At 45.9% G+C, this 11,353-nt stretch overlaps 1 protein-coding gene across 3 annotated transcripts in view; it reads left to right on the top strand.

The window, feature by feature from the left end:
• The first annotated feature begins 2,768 nt into the window (after window positions 1-2,768).
• LRP11 (LDL receptor related protein 11) overlaps window positions 2,769-11,353 on the top strand; it is a 35,461-nt gene continuing 26,876 nt past the window's right edge. For 2 of the 3 annotated variants that reach the window (XM_053292204.1, XM_053292194.1), the window contains exons 1-2: window positions 2,769-3,749; window positions 10,525-10,682. In XM_053292204.1, the coding sequence (XP_053148179.1) occupies window positions 3,206-3,749; window positions 10,525-10,682 (702 nt within the window). In that variant the 5' untranslated portion in view covers window positions 2,769-3,205. The remainder of the gene's footprint in view (window positions 3,750-10,524; window positions 10,683-11,353) is intronic. The other variant, XM_053292189.1, reaches the window with a different exon arrangement.

Raw genomic sequence — 11,353 nt, 5'->3', positions numbered from 1 at the left:
CCTTGGTGGAGAATTGGAACAGTCAACTCACGAGGGCAGTGGACACAATTGCTCCTAAGTGTCCTCTCTGACCTGCTTTGAAACTGGCCCCTTGGTATATGGAAGAACTATGGGGGCTGAAGTGGCAAGGTAGATGACTAAAGTGCACGTGGAGAAAGACCCAACTTGAATCTGACAGATTATTACATAAAGCGCATTTGAGTATTTATGCTCAATACGAGTGGCAAAGGAGCAATTTTTTTCTGCACATATCACGTTCGCAAGTTCACGTCTGGCGGATTGCTCAGGGTTGTGAGAGGGCTAGTGTATGCCCCTTCCCCCTTGAATCAGTACTTGGAACCAACCATTATTTGTTGTGACGTTTTTAATGAATTTTTTGTGGACAAAGTCTCTTGTATTCGAGCCAACTTAGATTCAAACTCCACAATTGTTACAGTGTCTGATGCTGAGGTGTCCAGCAGCTCCTCTTATGTGGTGACCCTGGATTAGTTTCAGTTTGTGACTCCTGAGGATGTGGACAAGTTGCTTGGAATGGTGCGCCTACCTCCTGCCCTCTTGATCCTTGCCCAACATGGCTTATTCTGTCAGGTCGGGAGGCTGTTGTAGAGGGCCTGGTAAAGATCATACTGTAAATGCTTCTCTGAGGGAGGGCAGTATTAGACCCCTTCTGAAGAAGCCTGCCTCGGATCCCTCGGAGTTAAGCAGCTACAGGCCTCTCTCCAACCTTCCATGACTGCAGGGACACACCTAGGCAATGTTGGTGCCCAGACCGCCTGCGCCGTGAGGGCCCACCCCCACTGCGAGGCCCCCTGAAACCTACTTTGGGGGGGCCTCCTTCTGTGCTGAACCTCCATTTTGTTTTGGTTTTAGCTGCTGCATGGCCAAGGAGTGGCTGCCAGGGGGTGAGCCCAGCAGTCGTTCTCCCCACTCCCCCGGCGGCCACCCTGAACAAAGGCTAGCTGAATTTGCGCATGGACCTGCTTGCAGACGTAATACCAACCATAGCATATATTAATGACCTGTGATGTAAAATAGGTGGATATAAATATAGTCAGATATGCTGTGGCTGTGGCCGCCTAATGGTGCAGCGGGTAAGCCACCTGCCTAGAGAGCAGGAGGCTGTTGGTTTGAATCCCCACTGGTGTGTTTCCCAGAATATGGGAAGAATATGGGAAACACCTATATTGAACAGCAGCAATATAGGAAGGTGCTGAAAGGCATCATCTCATACTGTGCGGGAGAAGGCAATGGTAAACCACTCCTGTATTCTACCAAGAAAACCACATGGCTCTGTGGTCACCAGGAGTGGACATTGACTCGATGGCACAACCACCAACCAACATGCAATGGCTAATTACTTTCCATGACTTAACACCCAGTCCTACCAGTGACCAACCTTTGATCTATGTAAATACCATATTTACCAGAATAGAAGATGACCCTGAATTTAAGATGCCCACCTTTAAAAATGCAAGTTAAATACTGTATAAATAAAAGTTAAATACAAGTTAAATACTGATTATACTGTATTTACCTGAAAAGAAGAGGATTCTGAATGTAAGGTGACCCCCTAATTCCTAACATCAAAAAACTTGGGAAAAAACCTATTCTCGGATTCAGGAAAATACAATATATAGATGACCTATGTGGTATATCTGTGGGGGTTTTTTGTGTGCATTTATTAGTGCTTATGTGTGTATGTTCATAAATCATACATTGCTGCATTTGGAACAACTGCATCAATTCAAAGAAATGCTTCACCACCAGTCAATCCCATGTATTATTATTATTATTATTATTATTTCTTGTTTACACAGTCAGACAGGTGTTATCGACTGGTTTGTTTGATCCAGACATCGAGTCCTTCCCAAGGACCTGGGATGGCTGAATTTTATTGTCAATGTTGTTGTTGTTATAGATATCGTCGCAGAATATAGGCTGTTCCCAGTAAAGTTGCTTTTTGTAATTGGCTGATGGTGATTTCTGTGGCCCCTATGGTGTTGAGGTGCTCTTCAAGGTGTTTTGGAATTGCATCTAGGTCACCAATTACTACTGGCATTATTTTGGTCTTCTTCTTCCACAGCTTCTCAATTTCAATTTGTAGATCTTTGTATTTTGTTATTTTTTCTATTTCTTTTTCTTCTATTCTGCTATCCCCTGGTACTGCTATGTCGATTATTTTGACTTGTTTTTCTTTCTTCTGGACTACAGTTATATCTGTATTGTGTGGCAGATGTTTTTCTGTTTGTAGTCGGAAGTCCCATAATACTTTTGCATCTTCGTTTTCTACAACTTTTTCAGTTTTATGGTCCCACCAATTTTGGCTACAGGTAGCTTGTATTTTTTGCAGATGTTCCAGTGTATCATTCCTGCTACCTTGTCATGCCTTTGTTTGTAGTCAGTCTGTGCAATCTTTTTACAACAGCTGATTAGGTGGTCCACTGTTTCATCTGCTTCTTTACACAGGTGGCACTTGCTGTTGTTAATTTTTCTCTTTTGCTCCTATTGCATTTGTTCTTAGTGCCTGATCTTGTGCAGCCAATATTAAACTCTCTGTTTCTTTCTTCAAGTTGCCATTCTTATTCTTATTCTCGTTCATTATATTTATACTCTGTGTCGTTGTTTTCCTGAAAAGGACAGGGCGGCTTCTGTAGCTCCTGTGTGACCTCTGATCCAAGTTGCTGGCAGGCCAGACCTCCAAGCTTCAGCCCGAACATCGTGCGCCTTCAGACCATTCTCTAGATCTGTCTGCACAATCGCGCCATTTGAGCGCAAGGGAGAAGCGCGCGATAGCTCTTCTCCACTCCCAAGAGCCGCGGCTTCCAAAAGAGCGGGGCTGCTGCTCAGGAAGAAGCGGGGCTGAAGGCCATGGGGCGGGACTTGCATGCGGGTCCTCCCCTTCACCTCCGAGCGTGGCGTGGGTGGCGCCTGGAGAGAGGGGAAGGAACAGGCGCGGCCTCCGGCTTGGAACTGTTCGGCCCTCCGTGGTGCTGACTGAAGCCGGGCTGTTTCTGCAGCGTGCCGACTGGTGTGGGGAGAAGCCATCATGGCGCGCCCGCCGCCGCCGCCGCCGGCCCTTGGGCGGCTCTGGTAGCAGCCAGGCTGCTCTCCCACCCGCAGGGGACTCTGCCACCCACAGCGCTCCTCGTCGTCCGCGCTGCCGTCCTCTTCTCGCTCCCCGCGGCCGCCTCCTCCGCTGGGCGCCATGGCTGAGCAGGTGCCCGGGCCGACGACGAGGCGCCCCTGCCGCCTCCTCCTGTTGTTGTTGCTGCTGCTGCTGCCCGGGTCGCCCTCGGCCGAGCTAAGGTCGCCGGCGGTGTCGGGCGTGGAGTCACTGCTGGAGGAGTTCCGCCACCAGCTGCAGCAGGAGCAGGAGCTCCCTGCCGGGGGCGGCGGCAAGGAACGGACGGAGGCTGCGGGGCGCTGCCGCAGGGGGGATGCAGGAGAGGCAGGCGGCTTGGGGGGCTTTTTCTCAGCCAGGCCCGACTCCATCATTCGCACCAAGGACTCGATTGCGGCGGGCGCCGCTTTCCTCGGCTCGCCGGGCTCGGTGGCGGGCCCGCGGCAGTGCTTGGACGCCTGCTGCGCCGAGCCGCGCTGCACCCTGGCCGTCGGGCAGCAGCAGCCCGCCTCCTTCCGCTGCTACCTCTTCAACTGCATCTACCGCGGCCGCGCCGTCTGCCTCTTCTCCCCGCAGCGCGGCTACAGCAGCTACTACCTGGAGCCCAGCAGCAACCCGCCAAGCCCGGGTAAGAAGGGCCTTCCATCGCAGCCCCCTCCGCTGTCTCCGAGCTGGAGTTTGGTTCCTTTCTTAAAAGTGTGTTGGAATGTGCCCCGAAGCTCTGCCTATGCTCCTGGGGTGGGAGAAGCATTTTGCACATGCCCTGAGGGCCCTGTTGTTTTGCACGTTCCAGGGCGAGTCCCGTCTTTGAGAACGGAACAGTTTAAGCTCTGGGGATAGGGGAAGGGGTGCGTGGTCACTACATTCTGCGCAGGGATGTGTCAGCAGCTACCACAGTGGCCTTGCCTGAGGCTCTGCAGCTGTTATTGGATTACAACTCCCATCACCTCAGCCGCAAGGTATTGTGGCTTGTGGATGATGAGCGTTGTAGTCGAACAGCAGTTGCAGAGCCTCAGGTTGGCCTCACCTTGTATTACAGCTTAGGTCCTTCCTTGGATCTCACTTGTGGCCAGTTCACTGGTTCTAGCAGAGGCTGTCTTGGAGTTCATCTAGATGGAGAGTTTGAAGAGGGGTAGAAGTGCATCATGCCTTATGAATCTAAAATCTGCAGCAGTACGTACATGCTTATGGATATAATAACAGCAGTACGCACGTCCTTCATCCTGTATCAAATCACTGATGGTAGCAATTGCATGAATGGAGCCATCCTCTGAAGTACAGCACAACACAAGATTCTTTTTTTATTTGTTAAGGTGGCAACTTTGTTTTCCTTCCTGTACATCTGCTTTGGTGCACAAGGGCCATGGTTTCATATGTCTCTGTTCTACTTATTTTAGAAATGTTTCAGTGGCATACACAAATCATTGCCTTGAGGAACTGTTCAGATGATCAGTTCACCACAACCATATTTTCAAGCCTGGGTTGAAATGAAGAGGTTCAACATGAGCACAAGACATTGTCCCATAGCATATGATGTCACACTAAAAGCAGAAAAGCTCAATAGGAGCCAATTGGCAAAGAGGCACCTTTTAATGTGGTGATTCTCTTTCTTGAGCAGTCGGAGAGTAACTGGCCCTATCCACCCCAGCACAGTACCTCCAGTGACTGTTGCTGCCTGCTGTCTATCTTATGTTTCTTTTTAGATTGTGAGCCCTTTGGGGACAGGGATCCATCTTATTTATTTATTATTTCTCTGTGTAAACTGCCTTGAACCATTTTTGGAAGGATGGTATAGAAATCAAATTATTATTATTAATAATAATAATAACAGCAACAACATTGACAATAAAATTCAGCCATCCCAGGTCCTTGGGAAGGACTCGGTGTCTGGATAAAACAAACCAGTCAATAACACCTGTCTGACTGTGTAAATAGAAAATAATAATAATTAATTAATAATTATTATAGATATCGTCACAGAATATAGGCTGTCCCCAGTAAAGTTGCTTTTTGTAATTGGCTGATGGTGATTTCTGTGGCCCCTATGGTGTTGAGGTGCTCTTCAAGGTCTTTTGGAACTGTACCCAGAGCACCAATTACCACTGGGATTATTTTGGTCTTTTTCTGCCACAGCCTTTCAATTTCAATTTGTAGATCTTTGTATTTTGTGATTTTTTCTATTTCTTTTTCTTCTATTCTGCTTTCCCCTGGTATTGCTATGTTGATTATTTTAACTGGTTTTTCTTTCTTCTCGACTACATAGCTATAACAACAGCAACAATATTGACAATAAAATTCAGCCATCCCAGGTCCTTGGGAAGGACTCAATGTCTGGATAAAACAAACCAGTCAATAACACCTGTCTGACTGTGTAAATAAATAATAATTATTATTATTCAGGAAACTCTTTCTAATCATCTGATGCTTTGAGTGAAGCATATTTGAACATAGGAAGTTGCCTTGTAATGAGTCAGGCCATTGGTCCATCTGGCTTAGTATTGTCTACACTGACAGGCAGAGTCTTTGCAGGGTTTTTGGCAGGGATCTTTTCCAGCCCTAGTTGCAAATGTCAGGGATTGAATCTGGGATCTTCTGTATACAAAACATGTGCTTCAACCCTGAACTACAGCCAGGGGTGACCCTTCCATGAAACAGAGTGAGCCGTTTTGGGTGCGGGGAGGGAAGCAAGGGGTGACAACTGCTGGGCCCCTGTCACCATGGATGCTATCCCACCATCCACTGCTAACACTTCTGTCTAGTTCTGTTGTTCATTTCCCCCTCCTCACCCCACTGGTTTGGTGGCATTATTTGAGAGTGCTTGCATGCCACTGCTTCAGCAGCATGGCCTGAGAATGCTGTGCACCCACCTGCAGAAGGGAGGGGGATTGTAACATATTGTCTGCCTCAGGCAGCAACATGTCTTGGATTGCCCACTCCCCATAGCAGACCTAGCCACATGACCGACAGGAGCTGGGCTGTATCCAGTTTGTCAAATGCCCTCCCTGAAGGTGTGGGGGTGTACATGCTTCGGATAAACCAGAAGGAGGCATAGAACCAGATAAAGAGTGGACAGAAGGATGTGCTAGCTGAGATCAAATGGCCAAAAGAAAGATTGCACACACCAGGTAAGAGATTCAGCATGTAGGTGCTTTTATGCCAGTGCCAGAAGCCTCTGAGCCAAGATGGGCGAGCTGGAGTGCTTGGTTGCTAATGAAAACATGGACATGGTGGGCATAACGGAAACATGGTGGAACCGTGAGAAACAGTGGGACACTGTTATCCCCGGATATAAACGCTATAGAAAGGACAGGGAGGGCCAAGTTGGGGGTGGAGTAGCACTGCATGTAAAAGAAGGGATCGAATCTAACAAGCTAGAAAACCTAGGAAGACCAGAGTCCTGCACAAAAACTCTGTGGGTGACAATACAAGGCTGGAAAGAAAATGTGCAACTAGGGATGTGCTATCGCCCTCCTGATCAAAATGCTGACACTGACTGAGAGTTGCAGAAGGATATCAGGGAGGCGTTAAAGAAAGAGAGAGATGTAATAATGGGCGACTTCAGTTACCCACACATAGAGGCTATTCTCACATGCAGCAGAAACCTAAGGGAGCCCAGCCTAGTTTCTGCTGCTTGTGTGCTGCAATGGGGGCTGCATGGTTCCTGGCAGCCAGCCCTCTTACATCCCCCCCCCCGTTAAACGAAGTTAGCAGAGTGCACGCTCTGCTAACCCCATTTTTGGGGGGTTGTGTGTCGCTGTGGCGCGGCTCTGCAGCGCTGTGCTTCATGAGTAGACCCCTGACGAGGAGTCTACAACAAGCTTCCAGGCGTCTGGGGAATCTCCAGAATGGCCCGTGCACTCGCACAGTGCATTCTGGGACTTCAGGGGGCTGGGGGGCCCCCGATCCCTGCCGCCCCAACCAGCTCTGTGATGGAGCTTGTAATTGTGTGGGCGGCTGATCCAGCCGCCCAGGGGGAGCTGCCTACTTGTGTGCGGGGAGAGTGGGTCAAGCCCGCTCTCCCCACAAACCTGCTTATGGTGCTTCACACTGCTCATTTGAAGCGCCTTATTGACTGGATACATTCACATTCAGGTAATAAAAAAGAGGCCAATTTTCTATATACACTGAATGACTGTGCCCGGAAGAGTTGGTCATGGAAGCAAACAGAGAGAAGGTGACCTTGGACTTAAACCTAAGTGGTGCACAGAACCTGGTGTGAGATGTCAGTGTTGTGGATGCTTTAGAGAACAGTGACATCGTGTGATAAAATTCAGCATACATGTGAGGAGAGAATTGCCAAGGAAATCTAATATGGACACTTTGAACTTCAGAAGAGGAAAGTAGCTGTGGTGAAAATAAAACTGAAGGGGGAAATCAGGAGACTCACTTCACTCCAGAATTCATGGAGTTTATTTAAAACCACAATAATAGAAGCCTAGTTAGAATGTATACCAAAAAGGAGGAAAGGTACTACCACGTCCAGGAGGATGCCAGCATGGCTAACAAGTAAAGTCAAGGAAGCTATAAAGGGAAAGATGACTTCCTTTAGAAATTGGAAGGACTGCCCAAATGAAGAGAGCAGAAAGGGGGGCGGAAACTCTGTCAGAAGAAATGCACAGAGACAATAAGGGTTGTGAAAGAGTGTTTGAGGAACATTTAGCTAAAACAATCAAGGGGAATAACAAAAACTTCTTTAAATACATCAGAAGCAGGAAACCTGCCCGGGAGGTGGTTGGTCCATTTGATGATGAGGGAGTGAAAGCTGTTATTGAGGAGGATATGGAGACTGCAGAGAAGCTAAATGGGTTCCTTACATCTATCTTCACGGCAGAGGATACTGAGCATATACTTGTGTCTGAACTGAGCTTCTCAGGGACAGAGGCTAAAGAACTGAGTCAGACAGAGATGATGAGAGATGATGTTCTAAACTGTCTGGAAAAATTAAAAATTGCCAGGGCCAGATGGCATCCATCCAAGAGTCCTTAAAGAACTCAAATGTGAAAATGCCGGTCCCTTTGCAAAAATGTATAACTTATGTCTACAATTAGGCTCTGTGTATCAGATGACTGGAAAATTAGTAACACTAATTTTCAAAAAGGGATCCAGTGAGGATTCTGGAAATTATAGGCCAGTTAGCTTAATGTCTGTTCTAGGCAAACTGATAGAAAGAATTTTCAAGGATAAAATTGTTAGGCATATAGAAGAACAGGCGGTGCTGAAGGAGAACCAGCATGGCTTCTGCAAAGGTAAATCTTGCCTCACCAACCTTTTGGAGTTCTTTGAGAGTGCCAACAGGTGTGTGGAAAAGGTGAATCAGTTGACAGTATACTTGGATTTCTGATGAAGTTCCTCATCAAAGACTCTTGAGAAAACTTAGCAGTCATGGGATAGGGAACAACAGATTCATTTGTAGATTGGTAACTGGTTGAAGGACAGGAAACAGAGGGTAGGTATAAATGGACAGTTCTCTAAACGGAGAGAAATAAGAAGTGGGGTCTGCCAGGGATCTGTGCTGGGACCAATGCTCTTTAATTTATTCATAAATGATCTAGAAGTTGGGGTAAGCAGTGAGGTGGCCAGATTTGCAGATGACACTAAACTATTTAGGGTAGTGGAATCCAAAAGTGACTGAGAGGAGCTTCAAAAGGATCTCTTCAAACTGGGGAGTGGATTTGCCAACAAAATGGCAAATGTGGTTCAATGTTATGGCCAGTGTAAAGTGATGCACATTGGGGCAAACCCAGCCCATTTCACATATACGTTGATGAGGTCTGAGCTGTTAGTGACTGACCAGGAAAGGGTGTTGTGGTGACAGCTCATTAAAAGTGTAAACTCAATATATGAAGGCTGTGTAAAAGGCCAGTTCCATGCTTGGAATCATTAGGAAGGGGATTGAAAATAAAACTGCTAATATTAGAATGCTCTTATACAAAACTATGGTGCGGCTACACATGGAGAACTGCGTACAATTCTGGTCACCACATCTTGACATTGTAGAACTGGAAAAGGTGCAGAAGAGGGCAGCCAAGATGATCAGGGACCTAGAGCACCTTCCCTGTGAGGCAAAGCTACAAAACCTGGACCTTTATAGTTTAGAAAAAGTTGACTAAGGGAGAACATGATAGAGGTCTATAAAATCATGCATGGTGTGGAGAAAGTTGATAGAGAGACATTTATCTCATCCCATGTAACTGATTGTCAAGAAATTTAGAACTGTCAAAACCGCCCTGAGCCACCATTGGAAGGGTGGCATATAAATATGAACGAATGAATGAATGAATGGAACTATTTTTTTCACACAATACATAATAAAACTGTGGAATTCTCTGCCACAAGATGTGGTGACAGCCAATTGCCTGGTAGGCTTTAAGAGGAGTTTAGATAAATGCATGGAGGAGAAGTCTATCAATGGCTACTAGTCTAAGGGCTATAGGCGACCTCCAACCTAAGAGGCAAGATGCCTCTAAATACCAGTTGCAGGGGAGTAATACCAGGAGAGAGGGCATGCCCTTAGCTCTTGTCTGTGGGCTTCCCAGAGGCATCTGGTGGGCCATTTTGTGAAACAGGATGCTGGACTAGATAGGCCTTGGGCCTGATTCAGCAAGGCTGTTCTTATGTTCTGAAGATCACCATGCAGAGGCCTTGGAAATGTCCATGTGATGCCATTTTCCCACTGTGGCCAGAATGTGCAAACCAGTGAGCAGGTGATTCTAGAACTTAGCTCAGAGAACTCTCTCTTTCAATACTACTACTTCCAGGAAGTGGGTAGTGGTGGCATGATAATGTTCTACGCCACACTCCAGAATGATGTGATGGGTCGCACTATGCTTTTTATCTGTGTCCAGAGTGGAGGCTAGTGCAAGTGATATTTGTGTGATGTAAGTAATGTGTGCTCTCATCCTAAACTTAAGTAACAGACACAATACTTTATCTGGAAATGTCTGTAATTATTTCTAGCACCATGTAATGTGAATGTCCCAGGTTGCATCATACTGTCCAATACTCTGGAAGCATACACAGGCTCATTTGGTTGCCAAATTCATTGCTTTTGTTGACCAATGCTGATGTCAATATGTTTATCTGACCTGGATAAGCCTTCAGCAGTTTACTTGGCAGTTATTTCAACAGAAAGTAAAAACAAGCACAATGTATGTTTAAGAGGTGCTGATGAGACTAAGGTCTGCTTTGATGTTACATCTTCATCTAACATAACTTCCGTATCCTAGAATCTTCTCTCTGTTTCATCTGTGCAAAAATAGCTTGAACTGGAAGGACAAATCAATTGCTGATGTTATTGGAGTCTGCTTATTTAAGCGCTTGAATCCTCAAACTTAGATAGAAATGTATTCTGTTTGGATAAATGTGTATTTCTTTTAATAACGACACTATTTTATTTTGTTTAGAAATTGATGAACCTCCCCTCAGCAAGGCAGGGAAAGACATTATGCTTCAATTGCCTACTAATTGGGTGATTCTGGATGGCCGGGAAAGTTTAGATGATCATGGAATCATACAGTATGAGTGGACACTGCTTCAAGGTGCCCCTTCAGTTGATATGAAGGTATGTCAAGCTGTGCAGTGCAAGTTAATTATTTACTAGTGTTCTAGTGCTGTAGAAGTATTAATAATTAGTTGTAATTGTGCAATCATATAAAAATGGTTTTAGAGCCTATGGCTTGCTTAGTCAGTATTCGTCTCTTGAAGCCTGTATTTGTTGAAAGATTGGGAGTAGTGTGTGTGTGTGTGTGTGTGTGTGTGTGTGTGTGTGTGTGTGTGTAAATAAATAAATAAATAAATAAATAAATGTTAAACAGTGGAAATATTATGTGTTATATAGTATGTAATGTTTGACATGTTGCTGTGTAGTATAATGTAAATGTTGGGCAGAATTCCAACATTAATTTTGACTAAGCAGTAATTTTGACTAAGTGAATCATGACTAACTTAAATCCCATTAATTTCAGTGGGATTTAGTCACAATTAACTCAGTCTGGAGTTCATGTTATTTTTTATGATTAAGCAGTAGTATGAGTCATAGTCAAGTATCCCAAGCTGTTGAAGGCCACGCATGCACAAGATATCGTTTGTACGCAGAAGAGCTTTTCCTTGCCAAGAGAAACTTCTCTTCACAGCTCTGCAAGTTGCTTTTTACACTTCCCAGAGTTTAAACAGAGGCTTGTAGTAAGCCCTGAGATGCTGCTGTTTGGCATAAGGGAACAAAAGCCTTGGGGT

Source organism: Hemicordylus capensis, chromosome 1 (genome assembly GCF_027244095.1).
Source record: "Hemicordylus capensis ecotype Gifberg chromosome 1, rHemCap1.1.pri, whole genome shotgun sequence".
Classification (NCBI taxonomy): Eukaryota; Metazoa; Chordata; class Lepidosauria; order Squamata; family Cordylidae; genus Hemicordylus; species Hemicordylus capensis.
The sequence above is the reverse complement of the archived record's forward strand: the minus strand, read 5'-3'. Positions and strand labels throughout refer to the sequence as shown.